Source organism: Trachinotus anak, unplaced genomic scaffold, assembly GCF_046630095.1.
Source record: "Trachinotus anak isolate AG129_WGS33_773 ecotype Australia unplaced genomic scaffold, CSIRO_AGI_Tana_v1 ptg000019l, whole genome shotgun sequence".
NCBI lineage: Eukaryota > Metazoa > Chordata > Actinopteri > Carangiformes > Carangidae > Trachinotus > Trachinotus anak.
Window position 1 is genome coordinate 24,182,832 of NW_027273870.1, and position 22,111 is coordinate 24,204,942.

General features: G+C 40.1%; 2 protein-coding genes across 6 annotated transcripts; one reads left to right on the forward strand and one right to left on the reverse strand.

Annotated features, from left to right (window-relative positions):
• The first annotated feature begins 1,190 nt into the window (after window positions 1-1,190).
• On the forward strand, window positions 1,191-11,851 carry smcr8b (Smith-Magenis syndrome chromosome region, candidate 8b). 3 transcript variants are annotated; one of them, XM_071503313.1, is made up of 7 exons: window positions 1,191-1,486; window positions 1,602-1,864; window positions 4,035-4,447; window positions 5,588-6,327; window positions 7,648-8,124; window positions 9,114-9,612; window positions 10,234-11,851. In XM_071503313.1, exons 2-7 carry the CDS (start codon window positions 1,679-1,681, stop codon window positions 10,679-10,681), a joined length of 2,763 nt encoding a protein of 920 aa, XP_071359414.1. In that variant the 5' UTR covers window positions 1,191-1,486; window positions 1,602-1,678; the 3' UTR covers window positions 10,682-11,851. The 3 variants fall into 3 exon arrangements, with proteins under 3 accessions (XP_071359414.1, XP_071359415.1, XP_071359416.1); XM_071503314.1 differs by having other exon boundaries at window positions 7,651-8,124; XM_071503315.1 differs by having other exon boundaries at window positions 1,618-1,864; window positions 7,651-8,124.
• On the reverse strand, window positions 11,796-22,106 carry LOC139635818 (uncharacterized). 3 transcript variants are annotated; one of them, XR_011694294.1, is made up of 21 exons: window positions 21,980-22,106; window positions 21,470-21,599; window positions 21,272-21,380; window positions 21,095-21,188; window positions 20,047-20,197; window positions 19,769-19,886; window positions 19,161-19,286; window positions 18,968-19,030; window positions 18,726-18,848; window positions 18,449-18,604; window positions 18,298-18,351; window positions 17,350-17,576; window positions 17,183-17,262; window positions 16,385-16,474; window positions 16,205-16,279; window positions 15,964-16,068; window positions 15,179-15,284; window positions 13,946-14,018; window positions 13,773-13,847; window positions 13,622-13,679; window positions 11,796-12,286 (listed from the first exon to the last, which is right to left on the reverse strand). XR_011694294.1 is itself a non-coding variant. In XM_071503316.1 (20 exons), exons 2-19 carry the CDS (start codon window positions 21,588-21,590, stop codon window positions 13,661-13,663), a joined length of 1,890 nt encoding a protein of 629 aa, XP_071359417.1. In that variant the 5' UTR covers window positions 21,591-21,599; window positions 21,980-22,106; the 3' UTR covers window positions 11,796-12,286; window positions 13,622-13,660. The 3 variants fall into 3 exon arrangements, 2 of the variants coding, with proteins under 2 accessions (XP_071359417.1, XP_071359418.1); XM_071503316.1 differs by lacking the exon at window positions 13,773-13,847; XM_071503317.1 differs by lacking the exons at window positions 13,773-13,847; window positions 13,946-14,018.
• Between the last annotated feature and the right edge of the window lie 5 nt (window positions 22,107-22,111).

The window sequence follows — 22,111 nt, forward strand, 5'->3', positions numbered from 1 at the left end:
AGTTTATTAGCTAGAGCTAGCTACATAACATAATGCAGTCATGAACTGTACAACAGTCCAGAAATATAACCTGCCTTTATAAAGGTAATAATACCTAGTGTTGTTTATTAATAGCGATGATGTGATGATGATGAAGGAAACTCCGCTGACACCGTCTTGCTTGTGTATAAAGAGGTTTATTACAAAGAAGTCCAGCATCAAATCAAGCACCCTGCCAATATGAGTCTCCTCTGCATAACAGCTCTAACTTATATAGGTTGGTTTTTGTCATGAAGCTGAGACAAGAGCTATGGTCCATATCTAAATGGACCTAATTTCCTAAGACAAAGAAACACTCATCTCCCATGTCCTTTTGACCTAGGGCCCCTAATTGAATGTACCAGACCCAGGAAGTCACATAACATATGGAACTTAGGACATTACACTACCTACCTTAGTTTTGCAGTGATGGTAAACTCACTTTCTGTTTTTTGAAAAAAAAACAAAACAAAAAAAAACAATGTGAAAAAACAGAATACTATTGTCTGACATTTTATACAGTGAACAATCAAATGAGTAGACATGGAAATAATTGTCAATTATATTCATAATTATTATTGTTAGTTGTAGTTTTACAGTTTTACTATAACGGAATAATATTCCCTGCCTGTGTTAATTTCTTGACACAGAGAAAATGGAAGCGATTTGATCAAAGTCAAATTGCAACGAAGTTTACAACAAAATAAACAACAAGTACAAAAAAAACCCCTTAATTTCTTAAAGCTAGATTTAGACACAGAGTTTTGCTATAAGAACAGGAAGGAGGGTTGATATTGTTCCTGTTTGGTGCAATCAGATTCTAATCAGATTATACAGAACAAAATGATATGTAGTAAACATGGAGATCTTGTGGCAGTTGCTCACTTTGTCCGGTTTGTTATCCAACCTTAAGTAAAAGGAAATATAGTTCAACAGCACCACAGAGTATAATCTCCAAAATTACCATACAGTTGAATTATTTAAATTGAATTTGAAGAAAAACTGAACATTATAATTTATTGCAGGACTGCTGAAATAGATTGCATTGCTTTATTTAGGTGTTTCTAATAAACAGTCAACTCAGTGTATCTCCAGCGGATGTTCCAAAAATGGTTTTACTTTGAAACCGCTGACCGGAAGTCAGCCTGGTTTTCGTGAAGCGCCGCTTTCGCAACACAAGTGAGCGGCACCGGCGCGGCACCGGCGCGGCACCGGCGTCTGTCACATGGCTAAATATGGGTGTAGAGGCTTCTGTTTGCCGGTCAGATATGTGACACAGAGAAAAGTTTTAGGCTGAAAGTTGTCATGCTAATCACAAGAAAGAGGAACACCAGACCCGGGACAAAGGTTAGCGAAACCGTGTGACTGCCGCCCGCGGCGAACTTTCGCTTCTCCGTGAAGTTTTCTCAGATGCCTTTTCCTGAAAACGGCGCTTGTTTACGCGGCTGTTGTTGTTGAGAAGAAGCAGGTAAGACCCTGATTCCCCCCTTTTTAATGTGGTGCAGCCTCAGTGTGCATCGCTTCACGAGTGTCGTCTACCGAGCAACAAGTTTGTAGATCTGAGGTTGTTGTTGTCGCTGCAGCGGCCGGGCTGAACAGCTGACTCACCGACTGGAGGCCGGGGGCACAGGGACCGGCTGCCCCCCCTCACTGTCTGAAGATGATCGGGTCGCCGGACCTGCTGGCCTTCACCAGCACTGAGGGCTTTGGGGACGCAGAAGAGGAGCAGAGGGCGCAGAGTCTCCCTGAAGAGCTTTCTGTCCCCCTTTCACCTCCCTCCCACCCCTGGACCACTTCCGCGCAGTTCCTCAGAGACTTCATACTGGTGGCTGAGTTCTCAGAGCAGGTGAGTGTTTTTAACTCTGCTGTACTTTCTGTCTGTGGTGGGAGAAGCAATCAGATCCAGTACTTCACCAAAAGCACCAATACAACAATGTAAAAATACTCCATTACAAGCAAAAGTCCTTCATTCAGAATCAAGGGTAAGTACTAAAAGTGCTGGCTTCACCATGTGACTGATATGTTACATATGATACATGGTTAGGCCTATTACTGATGCATCCTTATGTGAAGATAAACTTGAAGGCCTATGAAATAATTAATGGGGGAGGGAAGGAAAAAAAAAGTACAATATTGAAACGTAGTGGAGCAGACGTATAAAGCACCATAAAGCGGACAATCAAAGAAAGGACAAATACCTCAAAATTGTACTTCTTGTACTTTGCTGCTTTCCACCACTCCCTGGACAATAGGGAGAATAAGGAGGAGCAGTGAGTGGAAATAACATTAGATTCATCTCCAAGGGAGAAATTAGGTGTAACAGCCGCACAAAAACATTAATCATAAGAATTTAAGTTGAAAAATTACACAATAGATCCGAAGACGAAAAAATACCTGAAGCTAGATTCCATAAATGTGCCAGTGTGGTTTTCTCTTACATCAAGAGTATTATACTAAATAACAACATTAGGATTTAAGGGGTATGCTAATAATGATATATGAAATAACATGATATAGATATGTTGTACAATAAAATAGTATTTAATAGTTCTGCAGTGTAACCTCGAAGGATGCAGTAATAGTAATGTTAAATAGTAGACTAGTAAACTTTAGTTTTTAAGAGCCACATTTTGTGGTCATGTTGCTAAAACTTCTTCTTAAAATGAATGTCAGCTCAGTTTCTGTCAGGGTAATGGTGTCGCAACTGATCGTGATGTTAACTTTGTTCAGGAAGTCTCAGTGAGATTAAGATCTTTTTTGCAAGAGAGACTTGAGAACAAATTAAATATCACAAGACGGCAAGTCAGCCACACAGTCACGCACACCAACACAGCCATTAAAACGATCACAAATATTAGTAGAAGTATCAACAAGTACAGCGTGTGTCTTGAAGATGCGTATTACGGGAAGCTTTGCACAGATCAGAGTTGATACGAGAAACTTTTAGAGCTAATCTCTCCGGTGATCTGGTGTCACAGTTATTCACTATCCGTTTCGTAAAAGCTTAGACAGCAAGGTTTTATGAAAGGTTTTATGGTGTGTAGGTGCCTCCTACATGTTTCTGAAAAACACTCACAGACTGCTTCAACAGGTTGCCACAGCAGCAACTTTTATTTTTATTGTTGATTCATCTGTTGAATATTGTTTTGGATCAGTCATTTAGATTCTAAAATGTCAGAAAATAGTGTAAAATACCTCATCACAGGTTCTCAGAGTGGTGTCTTCAAATATATTTTTCTTTGTCGGACTAACTGTCCCAAAGATATTCAGTTTACAAAGATGTAAACAGTAAATATGGAAATCAAATGTTTTACATCTGATAGATGCATACGTTACATTATTTGATTATCAGTGGGTGGCAATTAATTTTCTATCATATAACTAATCAATTCAGCCACTAATTGTTTCTGGGCTTCTCATATAACTCACAGTGGTGAGTTTGATAGCTGTCTTCAGCAATGAATGGAAATGCAGTGTAGTTTGGGGGGAGAGGCTGCGGCGTGAGCAAACAGGATTGGGGCTGCAACAAATAATTATTTTCATTGTTGATAAATCTGTACATTTTTTTTCCCTGAGAAATTATTTTGTCTATAAAATGTCAGAAAATAGTAAAAAAAAAAAAAAAAAAAAAATCCATCACAGTTTGCTAGAACTGGAGGTGACAGATTATATGTCTTGTTTTATAAAGTCAACAGTGCAAAACCAGAGAAACAGAGAGATTCAGTTTACAGTTATAAAACTGTCATCGCAGTACGGATTTTTTTTTTTTTTAAATGACTTAAACAATTAATTAATGATAAAATAGTTGGTAATTGATTTTGTGTTGAATGACTAATTGTTTCAGCCCTGCATCCTACATTTTTACTGTAACTCAGTGCTGGGTGATTAAATTATAAGCACAGGCATTTTCCTTATTCTTTTCCTTATTTCTCATAGACTAACATAGTCATTATTGGCAGCCCTAGGCAAATATTTATATTGCAGTGCATCTCTTAAAATCTCTGCTGTGCTTTCAGGTGGGTCCTAAACCTGTGCTGACGATTCCGGACAACCCCAGAGTCATCGGCACCTTTGACCTCAACCACTTCTCTGTCCGCCTGATGTCTGTGGACTACCAGGCGTCCGGCCCCGTCCACACCGCTCACGCCACCCCCGGCCCCCGCCTCAACTTCAGCGAGGACTCCAAAGTCATCCTGGGAGATTCAGCAGAGGATGCTTTTGCATACGTTCACCACCTGACCCTGTACGACCTGGAGGCTCGCGGCATGGTGCGTCCTTTCTGTATGGCCTACGTGTGTTCGGACCAGGCGAAGCTGATGGAGAACTTCTCTGAGCTGTCGACGTGCTTCTCTCAGGCGTCTGACAGCCTCAAGACGGGAAACAGGCAGGCGTTCTCCATGGAGCTGCAGAGAAAACTACAGGAGCTCGAGTAAGATCAGGGTGTCCTCTGATGCAATAACAATATACATTATCCTACGTATTAGAGCCTGACTGATACATCTGCCTCCACCACTGGTTACTGGTCTGATATTAGATTATTACAGACATATACAAATCAACTAAAAGGTAATAAGAGATGTTTGAGGTAATTTAGGAAGTGTCTCCATTAAGGAATTTTTATAGAAATGTTCTTGGGATAGAAAAAAAAAGAATTGAATAAAATTTAAAATATGATTTAAAAATAAATATGTATACATAAATGGATACATAAAATATATGAATAGAGTGAAAAAATAAATATTAGTGAAAAAATAAATATTAAAGATCCGTAGATATACTATGTCCTGAATATACACTGTACACTGGTAGTAATAATATTCAGTATACTATCATATAAATATACAAATAAAAGCACTAAATTCTCTCATCTGAGAAACCTGAACCAGGGCATTTTGGCAACAATCCCAAAAAAAAAAAATCAACTCTCATACAGACTCACTTGTTAGCTTTTTGCACCTGTTGAGGAGGAACAAATGAAACATTTCTTACTGTATGATCACATTATACTTGCATCCTATAAATACATTCTTTCTGGTTTCAATTCAGTGCTATTGAAGTCAAATTCAAGCGATCTACATGCGACTCCTGTGCACTTGCAGGTCAGAGTTCAACTTAAACCGGGCAGATGTAGTTGGTTTGCCAGTAGAAACAGCGCTGCGCTGTTTGTTATTATTAGCTCATTTCATGACCATATTTAGTAAATGAACACACTACCAGACAACAGACTGTAGCCTCACACATTAAGTGTAAACACCTGTTGTGTTGGACATATATGAAGTGACTGGATTCATATATGAGTTAACATGGTAAATATGTAGTTTGTCCCGCTCCATCAGATGCAAAGCTAACGGGACAGTGAGAGTGGTGTCAGTTGAGTTTGGTCAATGCAAACTCACACAGTTCTGGCCAGAAATCCAATCAGCCTCATTAAACAACAGAGCACACAGAGGTCCCAGCCTTGGTGTGATCAGAAGTGAAGCAGACTTCAGGTTTTCAGGCAGAGAGGGCAGTGAAACACTGCTGCTCAGCCTTTAAGTCTGCTGACTACATTTAACTGTCCCTGTTTCAGGTACACACAGTTGACTTTGCAGCAGGAGACGGAGCGTGTGACGGCGGTAAACGGGTTCACAGAAGATGGAGAAAACGACGGTGATCTTGAAGCTGTAAAGCGTTCAATCCTAAATCACAGAGACCTCCTCCGCCAGGTCACGTCCTACCCAAACAGGAAGCTCAAACAGCCTGACTTTCTGCCCTACGACCCAGCTGACTCCCTCACCGATCCTGCTGCATTACTGCCTCCTGAGCCCTGTCCCTTCACCTCCGCCACCACCTCCGAGCACCGTCTGAAGCCGCTGCAGGAGCTCTGCAACGCCTACTTCCTCTCCTTAATGAAGGAGCAGCTGGCAGACACAGAGCGCCGCCTTCGTGGTGACAAGAGTGTCCTGCGAACTTCTCGGGTCTCACGTTCGTTGTCCAGAAAGCTCACGCTCACCAACTTCCTGTTTGAGCTGTGGAGCCCAGAGGATGAAGAGGAGGAGGAGAGTGCTGAAGCAGAGCTGCAGAGGGCGACGGAGAGGAGGAGCGGTGGTGAGGTGTTGCAGTCAGAGCCAATGAGTCTGGAGTCATTCTGCTCCTGTGTGGAGGAGATCCCGATCAAACTGGAGGCAGGAGAAGCTGGGACAGTGACCCCTGACCCCAGCGTTGCCACGGAGATGACAGGAAGCGTGAGCAGTGGCGACAGCATTGAAGTGCTTGGGACTGAGAAATCCTATCGGACGCAACATGTTGTTGCTGGATCTGACAGCAGAGGTAGGTCCACCGACAGATAATCAATAATCATTGAAATCATTTATCAATCAAAAATGCCAAACAGCACCTAGTTTCAGCCTCTCAAACGGGGCAATCTGCTGTTCTGTATCACTGTTGAATTCAGGCAAAACAAGCAATTTTAAAGCGTATCTCTAAGGAGGATAAATCTGATGTCAGTCTGTTGGTTGGTTCACCACTTTGGTCCAGACTGAAATCTCTCAACCACAATTGGATGGATCGGTATAAAGTTCTGCACAGACACTTGTCTCCACAGGATGAAGCCTGATGATAGTGATTTCCTGACCTTTACTCTTGCACTATGATGTTGATATTTATGGCTGTGATGCAGCTCAACATCTGCTAGATGCCCAGATGAGGTTTCCTGTTTAATATCGCGGCCCTACGACCTTCCCTCTAACAACACCATTTTAGTTCAGTTTTAGTTCAGTAGTTTATTTTTTTCATTTTTTTTCATCCAGCACCATCATCTGGTCTAAATTTCCATTTGTCACTTACTTTTGTTTATAACCAAATACCCACAGAACTAATGACCATCAGCCTCAGCTGTACTTTGTGTTTAGTTACATTTAGCAAATGTTAGCATGCTAACATGCTAAACCAACAGGGTGAACATTTTAAACATTAAACCTTCTAGTCATCAACATGTTAGCTGTGTGAGAGAGTTTAACTCACACACAGCCTCACAGAGCAGGAAACGTGGCCGTAGACTCTTGTTTTGCTGTTTGCTGACATTTCACAGACTCAATAATTAATTACTTGGAAAAAACCCAACATATTGATCAATACTGACAATAGTCATTAGTTGCAGTCCTAACTGGCAGTATCTTCTTTCATCTATACACACAGGTAACAATCAAGGATTAACAGAAACAGACAAAATAACCTTTAGAGCTTGTTCTTTCATTGTTTAAGCCTTTTTTTTTTTTTAGCAAACTACAGTGAAATGGTGACACGAATAGTTGATTAATAGATGGAAAAAAAGCTGCCACCTACTGTTCTGGTAACTGATAAATTATTTTATTTTTGTTTCACCTTCTCAAATTTGTTTTGCTTTTCTTTGTTGTTTGTCAAAAAAAAAAATTTTTTTTGGCAAAAAATTTTGTAAAACTTTTTGGTTTTGAACTGTTGGTAAAACAAAACAAACAATTTGACGATGTCTCCTTGGCCTCAGGGAAATTGTGATGAGCAGCTTTCCCTTTTTTTTTTTGACTTTTTATATTAATAATAAAAAAAAAGATGAATCCAGCTGCAGCTATGTAACAGCTGAACAAGGAGCAGCTGACAGTTTACTCTCTTCAGCAGAAACACCAGTTATGCTGATGGACACCGCTGTCAGGCGAGCGGCAGTAGATGCAGGTGTCAGACGTGTGCGAGCGTACGCCAGGCGAGCCAACAGCGAGGACAGCATCGAGGTCCTGAGCACCACCGAGTCCATCTTTCCTGATGACCTCACCGCCATCACAGAGGAGGACGCGGAGCACCAACCTCTGAGCAATGGCTTCGACAACGAGGAAGAAACACTAACAGAGTGTAAGTCTGACGATGCCCTCAGAGAGGAGAAAATACTGAATGGAGCTTCTTTGGAAAATGAAAATGAAAATGAAAATGAACTGCCTGCTCAGAAAGATGACAGTTGTGTTGATAAAGATGAGTCTTTAAAGCTAACAACTGTCAGTGGTGGCGTCGTGATCAATGAGAAACCAGCCATGGAGAGTTTGATGGAGAATCAAGTCCATGAAGACAACAGTCCTGAGAAGACGCCCAAAATGCAACCAGGTAATAAATACGTCTGTTATAATATAAAGATCTCCATCCACACTAAAATGTGAGGCCAGTGTTTAAAGCATTTTCAAGCAATTAATTTCTGTTTTTAAGTGTTCAAAATGAGCTGAGGACCAAAATGGAGAGAGAAAAGAGGTGCTGTCAAGTGTAGCCAACTTAGTGTGGACGCAGTCTTAGTTTCAGAGTGAGGTGGATAGTAAAATTATTCCTCTGCATCTCAACAACTCTTAACTGTTGTGAAAGTTGTTTCCATTATTGCCAAATCACAAGAGGTTATTGGATTTGGATTGGATTTTGCAGGCCCAAATTTTATTTTCTAGATGTCATTTATCATGTTAGGAATAATTTAATTTGAGCAAACAAAAATGTACTTTGTGCTCAATAAATTTATTTGCATGTTTGCTTTTATCCAGTCAAGTGCACAACAACAGCCTCTTGGTTTTACTCATATGTCTTGTCTGAATGTCTCTGTCCTGTGCGCGCTCAAGTTTACATGCATTGTGCTCAAAAGGTCCCATAACATGCTCGGAGCTGAGGCACACATATGATGCCGTAAAATGGAAGTGATACATAGAAGTAACAGTGCAATAGTGCACTTTAGATTAAAGTTTGAAGGACGACTACACTGCGATATAATATAAAATATGTATAGTGAAGGGGTAGAGGGATCATCTAGTGTCTGTGTATCATTGTGTTTGAATTGGTCATCTAGTACCTGGAAGGTGGGATGCAAAAAATGATTCCAGGTATCATATCAGGTGAAATTAAATAATACACATAAACTCAAATGATCACATGCAGTGAATTACTTGTTCCCACGTTCTGGCTTGTGATCCTTCATAGCCAGTCGATGCCTAAACCGACCACTGATGACAGGTTTCGTATCAATGAGCTATGATTAGTTCAACAGTTTACTGTTGTTGTTCATCATCTTGTGCTTTATCTGTTTAGTAAGAACTGAGGAAACTGTTTTTTTTTTGCAGGTGCAGTGAAGTTGATGCCAAAGTGGTCTGAAGTCAATCAGACGGTGCAGTCGGTGCCTGACCTCCGTGTGAACTTCGCCTCTTCTGTTGCCATGGCAGAGGTGGAGCGTTGGTCTCGACCCTGCCCTCCTCTGCGGCTGCTGACCATCGAGGAAGCATCTGACTGCACCAGCTTTACAGGCTCCTCAACCCCCCCCTCTCCCATCCAAAATATCCACAGTATCGCCCGTTTCGAGAGGAAGAGGAGAAGGAAGGCTGGACTCAGAGCCCTCAGGTTCCTCAAACAGAACTCATTCTCCCAGCATGCTGTGTTTTGTCTCCTGAGCGGCCGGCCGCTGGTTGTTGTCGGAGGAGATGAGAGTTTGGTCAGAAAGCTGGTGGATGCTCTGAGTCTCTTCCTGCCTGCTCCCGGCCCTGATGGAAATGCTGTGATGCCGTGTCTGTTCACACCACTTCAGCTGACCGACCTGCTCACCTGGAGACTGATAGGAATACACAGGTGCGCCATAACACACCGTCAGCTGAGGATGGCTGCCAAGCCTCATCATTTATTTTTATGTTTAGTTATGCTGCCACTCTATCCCAGGTCTTTATCTATTTTGTTTGACTAATAAGGCCCTTTATCAACTCTTGTTACAGAGGTGCGGACAGAATAACAGGAACTCTTTACAATAATACCAGTCACAGCACATTTTCTATCAAGTGAATGTGATAATGTGATTTTTGCTACTTTGATCCTATATAATATAATTGAGATTCATGTCGTTGCTTCTTGAAATTCTGGCTCATTTTATGAGGTCAATGTGACAAGTTTAGTATCTTTAAAATGTATGTTTACAATGAAAACAAGTAATTAAGACAACAGCTACATGTTAAGGAAAAGTTTGCATTTAAGATCTTCAGATGGGAGAAAAGCAAAGATGATAAGATTTGTTTCAAATGAAAGAACAAAACATTGGAGTGAGTCAAGAGTTTGAAGGCCCTGAATGAGAACAGCTCAAATAAAATGACACAGGCCCCAGCCGCCCAAAAGAAAAAAAACTACAAATCAAGCTTTAAATTTTGCTTTTAATACACAATAAGGCACAACTTTAAAACATGTCTATTTTTCCTCGACCAGATCTCCCTCCAGCTCCTCGACCGCCATTATTCACTCTCTGGCTCGCTACAGTCGTTATTTGGCCCTGCTGGACCTGGACCAAAGGACTCTGCGCTGTCCGTCATACTCCGGCTCTCTCGTCGGCAGACTCGCCGACCCTCACACTGGCATCAGCCGAGGCATCACCTACCTGCTGCACCTGGAGAGCTGCCTGACTGCGCTGGCCAACCAGGCCCTGCTGTACACGTTTAGTGCTGCTGCACAACGTCCAAGCGCTGCTGGAGGGAAGGAAGATTCAGAGGGCGACGAGCTTCTGATCACGCGAAGATTCTGCAGCAGTGAAAATGATTTGAGAGTGATGACCTTCCTGTCTGACCTCATCAAACAGCGCCACGCAGGACGTGGACCACCAGTTTTGAGATTCTCTTATAGTTCAGTGCAGCTCCACAGAAATACATACACAACATAGAGTCCAAAGACACTGGATGAACAAACGATTATTACAGTTACAACAAAATGCACTGATGTTTTTATCTGTAGTGTTTAAATGTTGGTGTGTGCATGATTCCTCCATCATGCTTTCATGTATCTCTGGATTACTGAACATTAGTGCACTTGTGCCTCTTTGGCGCCAAAAACTTTTATGCGTTGGCAGCCGCTACACCTGAAGTATTTTAAGTTTTTTATTGCAGTGTGTTTTTAAGATGTCACTGGATCACAAATGAACTCTTTGTAATTTAAGATAATTGAGCCACATATGTACATTGTGCAATTTAAACAGGTAAAAAAAAAAAACAAAACTGTGAAGACAGCATGGTTCCGATTATGGATTTTAGTACTTCAGTCTTCCTTTAATTTTACAACATGATTGCTGTTAAGACAAGCTCTGGTTTGACTGAACCACAGGGGGTCACAGGGCTGAGAAGAGTTGTAAATTTAATGCTCAACTCTTAATGCACTGTTTTTAAGATTATCATGTTTTTTTCAAATAAACCTTATGTTTGGAGTAACTAATAGTTAGATTGATGTAGTGCAGTAAAAAGTACAGCACATGTAGTGGAGTATAAAGTAGTAAAAAATGCATATACTCAAGTAAAGTACAAGTATCTCAGATTTGTAAATTCAGTACTTAAGTAAATGCACTTACTTTCCACCACTGAGGATCACACTGCACAGTGGCTTTAAACCTCAGTTAAAACTCAGTGAATACAGCTACACTTTAATCAATAACCTATCAATCAGAACAGCTGATTTGTTTGATCGATTCTACTTCATACAGGGAATTATGATACATTTTACTCAACTACATTTATTTTAAAGCTTTAGTTATCTCTCAGATTAATTCAGATTTATTGATACAAAGTATAATCAATAGAGAAACCATGTTTTTAACTCAGTGTGATTAAACTACACTAAGTGGTCAAAATTAGCCCCACCTTTACTACTGTGTTATTTAAAGCATATGAGTTATGTACTTTTATTTAAATTTTTGAATGTATCTGAACTGCAGCTGAGACAGAGCAACAGCCTCCACCTGTTAAACACTGTAGGTTTATACGTTATTTTAATGATGCAAATATGAGCCGATTTTAGTGTGTGTATATTTACTCTGAAAATAAAATCATATTTTACACTGGAATTCTACATTTTAAGCAATAAAGCAATAATTCAGCAATTCACAGCAACCAAGACATGCTCTTCCTTTTCTTTCTTTTGGCCAAAGTGGTTCATAACGCTGGACGTTTCTTTAATTTATTAACTGTTACATAACAGCCTCATATACAATAAAAATGAATATCGAAAAGTATGTCCAAAAAAAAAAAAAAAAAAAAGTAATTCAGTGCAGAGTTAAACTTGTATCCAGTTCAGACCACCAAGCCATCAAAGAACAAAGCAACATATAATGTCTGTGTGCTGTTATTAAATGCTGAACAACAGTGAGGATGTTAATCTGCGTTTCACAGTCTGTGCAGGTATGTTGTGACATCTGTGCAGAGGAGGCAGCAGCACAGTGACCCCGGTGTTTCAGGACTTTCTCAAGTCTGGCAGGAGCAGTGATGTGCATCAGGACAAGCTGCAACCATCAAGAACAAAAAGAACAAATATTTAAAAATGTTTCAGCTTTTAGTCAGTTTTTGCTTCATTAGTTTCATTATTTGATAATGAAGTCCCATATTACAATTTGACTAATTACGTTTACAATTTTGCCTTTAAGGTGCAAATGGAACTAATAAAGTGTGAGAGGATGAAGCACTGAAAGGAGGAAAATGACACATTACTATTGATTAAGTGATTAAATAGTTTAAGTCATTTATTAAAAAGGTAAAAATCCAAACATTCATGATGCACTGACTGATTATGACAGTACTTGCTTAACACATAGGCACATAGGTATAGGCTCTTTATGTGACTGACGAATAAATAAAAATCTCTTTTTAAGTGTGGAGCAATAGATTTAGGGCTGCTACTAACAATTATCTTCCTTATCAATTAATCTGATGATTTGATTGTTTTATCTATAAACTCTCAGAATAGAGAAAGGTGACATCTTTAACTCTGTTTTTTTGTCTGACCATCAGACCAAAACCCAAAAATATTCAGTCTACTATCACGCATGACAAAGAAAAAGCATTAAATCGCAAATTAAAAAAGTACAATTATTTGATAAGAAAAATAGATACAGATTAATCTTTTGTCAATCGGCTAATCAGTTAATTGTCTAATGAACAGCTCCACTGAGGATCGAAAAAGTGATGCTTAGCTCCAGCTTTCTTAAACCTTAAACATATTAGAGTCATCTCAATCACTTCCACACACAAATTATGGATTAAATTATGAGGTGTAGGATTATTGCTACATAATCATCCACTTTAGGTGACTTCAGGTTTCAGAATTGGTCTCAGTAGAGAAAAATATCTGTTTGGAAAATGGCTCATGAACAGTGGTGTTCTGAAAAAAAGGTAACCGGAGGAGTTTTTGAAAACAGCTAGTTCCTCCTGAACGCTGATGATGGAAATGTGAAGTGCATGGAAGCTAACAGGTATCCCCCTCTGTTTAATGTTGTTCCGTCGATAGAGAACTGGTTGCACTAATCGACCATGAAATGGAGGAATGCAGTGACACGAGGCAGCAAAGAGGACAACTGTGACCAGATGTAAACCCTGTATGAGAATGGTAATGCATTCAGCATATTTGTGAGGCCCTAAAGGTTTCACAAGATGTGTTTTTGTAACAAGTACTGAGTGAAAACTCAACAGGGTACCTCAATATACACCCTGCTTCTAAAAAATATATAAAATACCCACAGCTAAGAATAAAGACACTAAAGACTTCTCCTTTAAAAATGGATTCTGAGGGGAAAACAAAAGGCCAACAGGAGAGAACAGCTGATGAGAGCTGAGGGACTTACAGCTGACACTGTGATGCTGCCTTCACTTGGGAGTAGAGTTTAACAGCCACTGGTCTGCCTGCAGGAGGAACAAACACTAGAGGTTAAAAATCAGATACCACACCAGCAAAATCCATAGTGAAGGATCACCAAAGGTGGCAGGGTGACTTACAGTAGGTGCTGATCACCACATCAGGAGAGGACATGGGAAAAAAGGCAACAGATCAGATCCACACCCTCTCACTACCTTTAACATCCACCATAAAGGAAAATAAAATCTCTACAGCTCAAAAAAGGTCGTTATGCTTTTTGCTTGCAGCAGGTTATGAATTTAATTTGACTCACTGGTCCCAGTTCTCTGTTGAAGACGAGAGAGTGGGTATGATGGAGCGAAGAAAGGGTAATGAATTATCCCCATCTGTCAGGAACAGAAACAAACAGATACTATGTTATGAGGCTGTGTTGTTTCATCTCCATGTAAAGAGACAATGAAGAGTTTTTCACTGCTAGCAGTAGAGATAGGCTGTAAAGCAACATGTCGATGGGTGGATGCTTGTATTCATATCTCATGCTCCAGCGCTACATGCATGAGGACACACACGAAGCAAGGAGCTGTTAGTAGTAATGGTAGACGAGAAGATAATCTGAGCATGAGAACTTCAAGTTGTGTAAAAAAAATCCAGACTTTTAAAATCCAGGTTTTAAAACTGCAAATAAAAGGCTGTGAAGAATTTTGAAGGTACTGATTTGTTGTACTCGACTGCACAAGAAGTCTGAAGTTGTGTGAAAAATTATGCTACATTCACTGGTAGAGATGAGAAAGATTTTTGTGTTAACAACTTGCAAGCTCATCGAGACAGTTCTATGATTAAATACTGTGCATGTTGGTCCAATGGGGGTTAAAATTCTGTGTACTGACAACACTACTGAGTACATTATACTTGGATTTAATGACTCTGAACATTGATTATTTGTGGGTGTAAGGCGTCAATATTTATTTGCTTTTCAGGTGCTTCCATATTGTTAAGCACCAACTCAAATATATCAGAGGATCTTGGGTGTTAAGGTGAGAGCTATAACTTTGATATAAGGCAAATTCTGCATTACTAAGAGAGCTTGAGGGAATTCAAACCCCGCCTACTTTCTTACCTCAGCACACTTGCCCAATAGTTGTGTGAAGTGGGGTTGATTGTCAGATGGTTGAACAGTGTTTGAGGGGCTGAGTCTGAGTTGAAGTGGCAATGTGACAAACACTTCATGTGAGCCATACTGAGGCTTTAAGGTGCAGTAATGTTGGCTGTCAGGGACCATGTTGATGCAGTTCCTATATTTTGCCACTAGAGGTCATTGCATAGTTGCAAATAACTTATGGCAAATGTTTTTTCTGTTGATGAATTTCATGCTGAGAAATTATGAACTTAAAACATCATTTGCATTAAACAAATATTTAATGCATAATTTTACATGAGTGCTGTTGTACTGATACATTTTGAGGAGCTGCTTTTGATGATTTAACCCCCAGATAATGGATGTTCAGAGTTCAGTGCATTGATTCATTATTTAGAGGTTCCCACACACCTGTTGTGTTTTCCATCTCCTGTGTGATCTCCTGTAAGAAGGAGTTGAGGCGTTCTGGATTGGAGGACAAACTGTCCCACAGCCACCGGAGAGCCCACACATTCTCCTGAGGGACATGATAAATATTGGTTAAAAACATTTCGGTCCTTGTTGCAGCTTCATGGTTCATCTGGACGTTTTCACAAAAAGGAGCAGTGAGAGAAGGTTGTTTCTATCATAAGATATTTCACCAATAGATGTGTGAAATTACTTTTATTACAGTATATATTTGATGAATTCTTCACAACCTCCATTATGTAAAATATTGGTCACATATGAAATTTTAACCCTAACCTAAATTTGTTGATCTTTTTGATTTATAACTTCCAACAAATTAAGCTATTTTAGGAGGGATTTTAAAAAGTTGTTTGACAAAAGAAAACAAACAAAAAAAACCCCAACAAAAAACAAAAACACAGACCAGAAAAAAGTCAAATATTTTATAAAAATGAAAGTAAGAATAGTCTAGAACATAGATACTGCAGGACCTCTGCACTGAGCTCAGAATGGGTCATTCTGATGATTTAAGTAAGTTAAATTCCTTAAACAGATCACAACAGCTTGGATTCTTGGCAGAAAAATACAAGCTTGAAACTGAAACAAAATTTTGAATTTCAGTTAAAAAAAAAAAAAAAAAAAAAAAAAAAAGGAAGAAGAACACAAAAACTGTGTGGAAGTCAAGAAAATGTTCAGTCAGCCGTTTGTCCACAAACAGGATGTGAGATCTAAGAGGAAGAGGAAAATACCTTAAATGTGTTGAGCACGGGGAGTGCTGGGCTCAGAGCACCACTGAGGATCCTCAAACCTAAAGCCCCTGTTACCAACAGCAACAAGGCCTGATCTGGGTAGACCTGTGTGTACACACACACACACACACACACACACACACACACACACACACACACACACACACACACACACACACACACACACACACTTTAACAGTTTCTCACTACTTGTTTGATGTGTGCATCTAAGCATACTTACCTCCTGAAAGAACCGTGGGATCTGTATGTTGGACCCATGCTCCAGCAGTATTGAATTCACAACATCCTTTGCTTCCTAAAGTCCAGACACATGACAGATAACAGAGTGATGACAACCACTGAAGATATATGGAAACCTCTAAAAAATAAATGAGTTGGAAAAAAAACTAGAAATACATACATGTAGAAAGTGTGGGCTTGGTGCTGGTAGAGCGGTGAGTGAACCATTAGGTGTGTTGACAACTGTGAGTATACGGGTCCAACACTGAGACTGGATCAGGAAAACATCAGACACAGTCACACATTGGGAAACAAAGGCAAATTTAATCCATAGAGCACAGTTCACAGACATGTGGAAACTCAAAACAGAACCCATCACGATCACTGTGTCACTAAAAAACACACATACACTGTACTAAATGGCTAAAACACAATATTAAGTCATTTAAAAAAACAACAGAAAGAAAAAAAAAATTTAAGTGCAGGTCTGTGCATATCTGAAGACCTAAGGAGGCCATTCCAGTAGCTGGGGTAATATAATCATCAGACTTTGAATTGACCCAAGAGGAGCAGAGACAGTGGCTTCTGTCATGAAACACAGGAAAGAGCGGTGTTACCCATTTGTGTGTTTGTGTAACTGCTATAAAACCCAGCATCCAAACCAAGAAATAAAGATGATCAAAACTAAGCAGCAGCAGGAGCAGTTGTCAACAATTTGCCTGAGCTGATGGCAAGATCACAAACACTTAACACCTAGTTACATATTCACAAATTTGATTAAAATTTGATTAACAGGGTTTGATTAATTTGTCACCATCTGTAGGTGTAACAGGCTCTTTGTAATCTATTGTAAAGCTACAAAAGTCTCTTCATGTCGCCAAACTTGAAAAACCTCTTTAAAAAATAAATTGAAGTTTGCATTAAGGACAGTGAGATTTCTAAAAAGCAAACTGAGCAGTGAGGTTTGTTGTAGACTTACATCAGTGAAGGCAGCAGAGCAGCATCTCTGAACCCTGAGAGCAAACTTCACCAGCTCGGCATGCTTTAGTGGAACAGCATCTAGAGAGAGGAGGGAGTTCCACCTCTGGTAAGAAAATGTTTTGAGATTCTTCAGAGTGAAAATTGTGATGTTTATCTTTGTCTGACCTTTGATTGGCTCCCACGGTGCATCAGAATGGCAGAGCTGTGCTGGCCGACTAACCGTCAGCTTTGGTGCCGTCGCTGTTTGAAAGATGCGAAAATAGAAGAGGAAGAGGGGCGGAGTGAAGCGGGAGGCGGGGGCGTTCAGCGAGGGGAACAAACTGTTGCAAGCTGAGGTGAAGTCTCCCTCCATGCACATGAAGAAAGGGATGAGGTCTTGAACCTGCTGGAAGCTGCCAGAGACATAAACCAAATGCAGAAAGTAAACAACATGACATAACCAATAATGGCTAAATATATAAATCTATAAATGAGACTTTATTTGCCAAAGATAGTCAGACTTTGTTGTTAATTTTCTTGATTTGAAAAATTGTGCCAGAAATTAAAAGCCCATCACAATCGCCAACAGCACAGAACCCAAAAACCTGCACATTAGAGCTGCAACTAGTGATCAATCTACTGATTGTTTTCTTGATTAACATAGAATCACTTTTTTTTTATTTTTTTAAAAAACAATTAGTTGATTGATCAATGGTCAGAAAAATAATGACCAACTATTTTGACTGATAATCGATTCATTGTTTATGTCTATCTTTAAGTAAAAATGCACCACTTTTGTTGAGGATTTGCCGCTTTCCCCAATTTAAGTAGTAACCTGAACATCTTTTGGATGAAAACCTCACCTTGGGTTCTGAAAAGCAGAAGATTCTCATAACTGAGAAGCTCTAGACTACACAAATATCTTATTTTGTGTGAGAAAATATGTCATTAAGCAAAATTTTTATCTCTGCTTTTCATCTGTTTAGACTTAAAACAACTGTTACTGCAAGAAAAGAGATATTCCTTCTCAAAAGACCATCTCTGGTAAATAAAGGTGAAATTAAGTCCAGTTATATAGAAAAACAGGAAAGCATGTAAAGTGTTGTTTGGTGTTATTTGGTCATAAACACTCACAGTGTGGAGCCATCAGTCTGGACCACACGAAGGTAGCGACACAGCTCTCTGTACCTGCAGATACGACACAGCCAAGTTTGTTGTTAAAGGCCGTGTGTGTGTGTTTAGTACAGTACATAAGTATGAAAGACCACCTAAATCCATTTAGTACCTGTGCTGTCGCTGTAGCAGCTCTGTTCTCAGTAGAACTACAGAAAGCTGTTCACTCAGGACGTCCTTCTTGCCTTTGTCTTTGCGAATGCCCGATACATTCTGACCCTTGAGCACAGACACTAGCAGGACGTCATCCCAGGGACGAACACACAGGCTGCAGCACACACACACAAACAAAGTTAAATAAAAACACAAAAAAAAGGCTTTAAGTGTGTAACCTTATGTTACACACAAGCTCTTACAAACTGTTGTTTCACAGTCACATTTGAACACACCAGTTCCTCATGTTCTTCAGCTCGGCAGGAAAATAAAGTCTCTTGTAAAAATCCTGTAGTTTTTGAGTGAACTCTGAAGTGAAATCAGCCAACACCATCTGTCTCTGCACTGATGTTACGACCCTGAAAAAACCCAAACACACATGTGGAAGAAGGTAATTAAACAGGTGAATTTGTTACAGACACACAAAAAGACAGGGTTTTGCGCATGTGTGCGCGTGTGCGTGTGAGCATGCGTTTACCTATGCAGCAATGTCGCTTTAGCCATATCAACACTGGCAAAGGCAGACTGTATGATGAGACCTCTGCAGAGTCAGTTTAACCAAAGACAGTTATTACACAGAAAATTCAAATTTGAAGGAAACCATTAATATAGAACAGGAAATGCTTCCTTCTATGTGTATATCTTGTGGGGGTGTGTGTGTTTGTGTTTACCCTGAGGGTTGAAAATGTTTAATAAAATCTTCGGTGGCTCCCAGTTTCATGATGGCAGCAGCTCTGTCATCCTGTTCATCTGCTTTGTTCAGGAATGATGACACAAACTCGTACACAGGGGTGTAGCTGGAAAAAAAGAAAATTGACGCTGCCATCACTACATGTACTAAACAGGTAAGTTACACTGCCAGGAAAGAGAGGTAAAGTGGTGATGTTCTCTGCATCTTAGGGATGATGAGGTCGACCTATCAATCCAGATAAACATTGGGGCTGTGATCTGGATTAAAATGAACTCTATGGACAAAAGTGTGAGGACACTTTGAGTTCTTTAGGCCTGGGGAAGTTTTAAATCAGTCTGTGCTGGGCCCCTCAGTTCCAACTAAAGGTACCCTGTGGAGTTTCTGACCAGATCAGAACAGAATAATGCTTTCATGAGTGGGTCCAAATATGGTGAATCTCACAACTATTGAATGTGTGTTTGGCACAGTTCTGGATAGATGAGGATGATCCTTACATACTTACATGTTTTTTTAAATTGATTTCTGATATATAAACAGAATGAGATTATCTGAGGGTGGATAACGGATGAGCTCTGCTGCACAACTCACTCAAAGATGCGTCCTTGCTGGTTTGGCAGGTTTAGACCATAATCCTGTAACGTCTTTCCCGTCATGAAGGTTAATAACTGTGCAGAGAGCTCTTGTTTGAAGCGTTGCAGCAACGTCTCTGGACAAGAGGAAGACAAATCCAGTTGCAGTGAAATTACATGTAACTGCAGACAAACAACAAGTGGTTCAAGTCTGAGGAAGTTCCCAAATGTCAACGTGATCTGTTTGTCCACATAGAGTTTTTATGAGAGAGAGAGAGAGAGAGAGAGAGAGAGAACCTGCATGTCGGAGGTGAGTGTCTATCTCGGACAGAGTGAGTTTGAACGTCTTCAGTCCTCCCAGCAATGCAGTGTTTCTCAGGTTGTTCCAGAAGTCGCTCCTTTTGTGGCTGTTGCAGTGACACATACCGCTGTGACACCACATTACACACTGAACACACAGGACGATAATGTGAAAATCAGAAGCCATTTGCATTAATGTGGCTTGAAAGACATTCTTAACCTACACATGCTGTAAGCACTGAAGCTTTCAGTAATTTAAAATTCTTGTGGTCACTAAATCAATTCCAGCAGAAACGTTAGTGGGAAAAATGCTTTTAATGCTCCAAAACAACAGAAAAATGTGACAGTAAAACTTACATCATCTTTGTGCAGCTTCTAATCTTCAGATTCAGAAACATGCCCTACATACCCACAGGGTAACTCACTATTGTGAGAGTGCAGTATATGCCAATGAAAACAGTGTGACTATATCTTGCAACATGGAGGAAAATATGCCTCTAAAAGGCCAGTCTTATGAGGGGAGATTCAAAGTTAAGCTTCATTTATCCACCGACTTTAAAAAAAAAAAAAAAAAATCAAAAAACTTCAATCTTGAGTCAAGATTTTCTAAAACCAATAAATCTTTGCACTGTAAAAGAAGAAGGTAGGATTTCTGTTGCAGTTTAATGAGATATCACTATTTTGAAATAGAACTGAAACAGAACATTACAAGCTGGGCTGTACTGAGCTGTACTGTAAAGGTACTACTGTTATAGTTATAATACTATGACATTGTGTCTTCTAGTCATTCAGCAACATTTCACCTCTTAAATTTAAAGAGGACGACTGACAAAAGCAACATATGTGGTAAAACGCTTCCACTTCTGATAGTGTCTTGCGGTGATGGTTAACATTTCAGAGAGAGCACACAAAATAAAAGCTGCACTTTATTTGGCGAATCTGACAAGACCGACAGGCTGTGGTAAAAGGATATAATATATAGTGTATAGTTGGTGTGGCAACTTAAGCAAGCACTGGCATCTTTACAGAGTGAGTCAACACATACCGCTGATGCCAGCTTGTCACAGATGTAGCAGAAGCACTGCTCACACATGAGCTGGTTACTGGCCACAGGAGTGTTGATCTCACAGTCTGTAGGTCTGTGCGGGACAGAAGAGGAGCAGTGTGATTCTCTCTACTGGAGGGGCAGTATTTCACAAGGTGTGTGTGGGGATTTACTCACATGAAAGGATGTATGGGGCAGTCATAGCGCGCATGAGGCAGCACCTCAGCACGGCGGGAGAAGGTCACGACCAGGTCTTCATCCAGAGCATTTGGAGACAACACAAAATCTGAAACAGAGAGGAGGCACAAATGTTGACTCTTCACAACCCCCAGTCTGACAAATACCGCTGGAGTATAAAGTAAACAAAGTTGTTACCACTGTTCTTCTTCGTGTCCTCCACCTCCACAATGAGAACCGACGGCTCACTGCATGATATGGCATCGTCTTCATCATCACTGAGGATGATTATTTCTCCATTGTCTCCCGTTGTACACATCAGAAACGTCTAGCGCAATAAGGACAAATGAAAACTAATCATTATCCCAGAGATGTATAATATAGCCAACACATCACTAAAGTATGTCTCTATATGTAAGATGTCAGTCTGGTCTTTGAGTAAGTCACAAATTAAACACTTCAAGTTTTGCTCCCCAGTGAAAGCTAACAGGCTTGCCCGTCTTTTTGCCTACTTTTAAGAAGCTAGCTATTAGCTGTCTTCAAGGCAGGAAACCGAAAGTTAAATGCATCCCGCAACGGTCGTCGCCCGTGTCAACGGTAAAAGTTTTCACCTTTTACTTTTTACTACAAAGTCTATTAACATAAACCTAAAATACATTTAAATTGTTGATTTAAAATCTTTTATGAGCAGAGACAGTATTTTCTTACCTTTGCTGTCCGCGTAACCAAAACAAACTTTGTTTTTCGCGCCGGGGTTCTCAAATCTGATAGCACCGGATGTGACGAGTTTTCTTCTTCGTCATCTTTAATGGCGACTCACAAACCAGCTTATAAATGCAT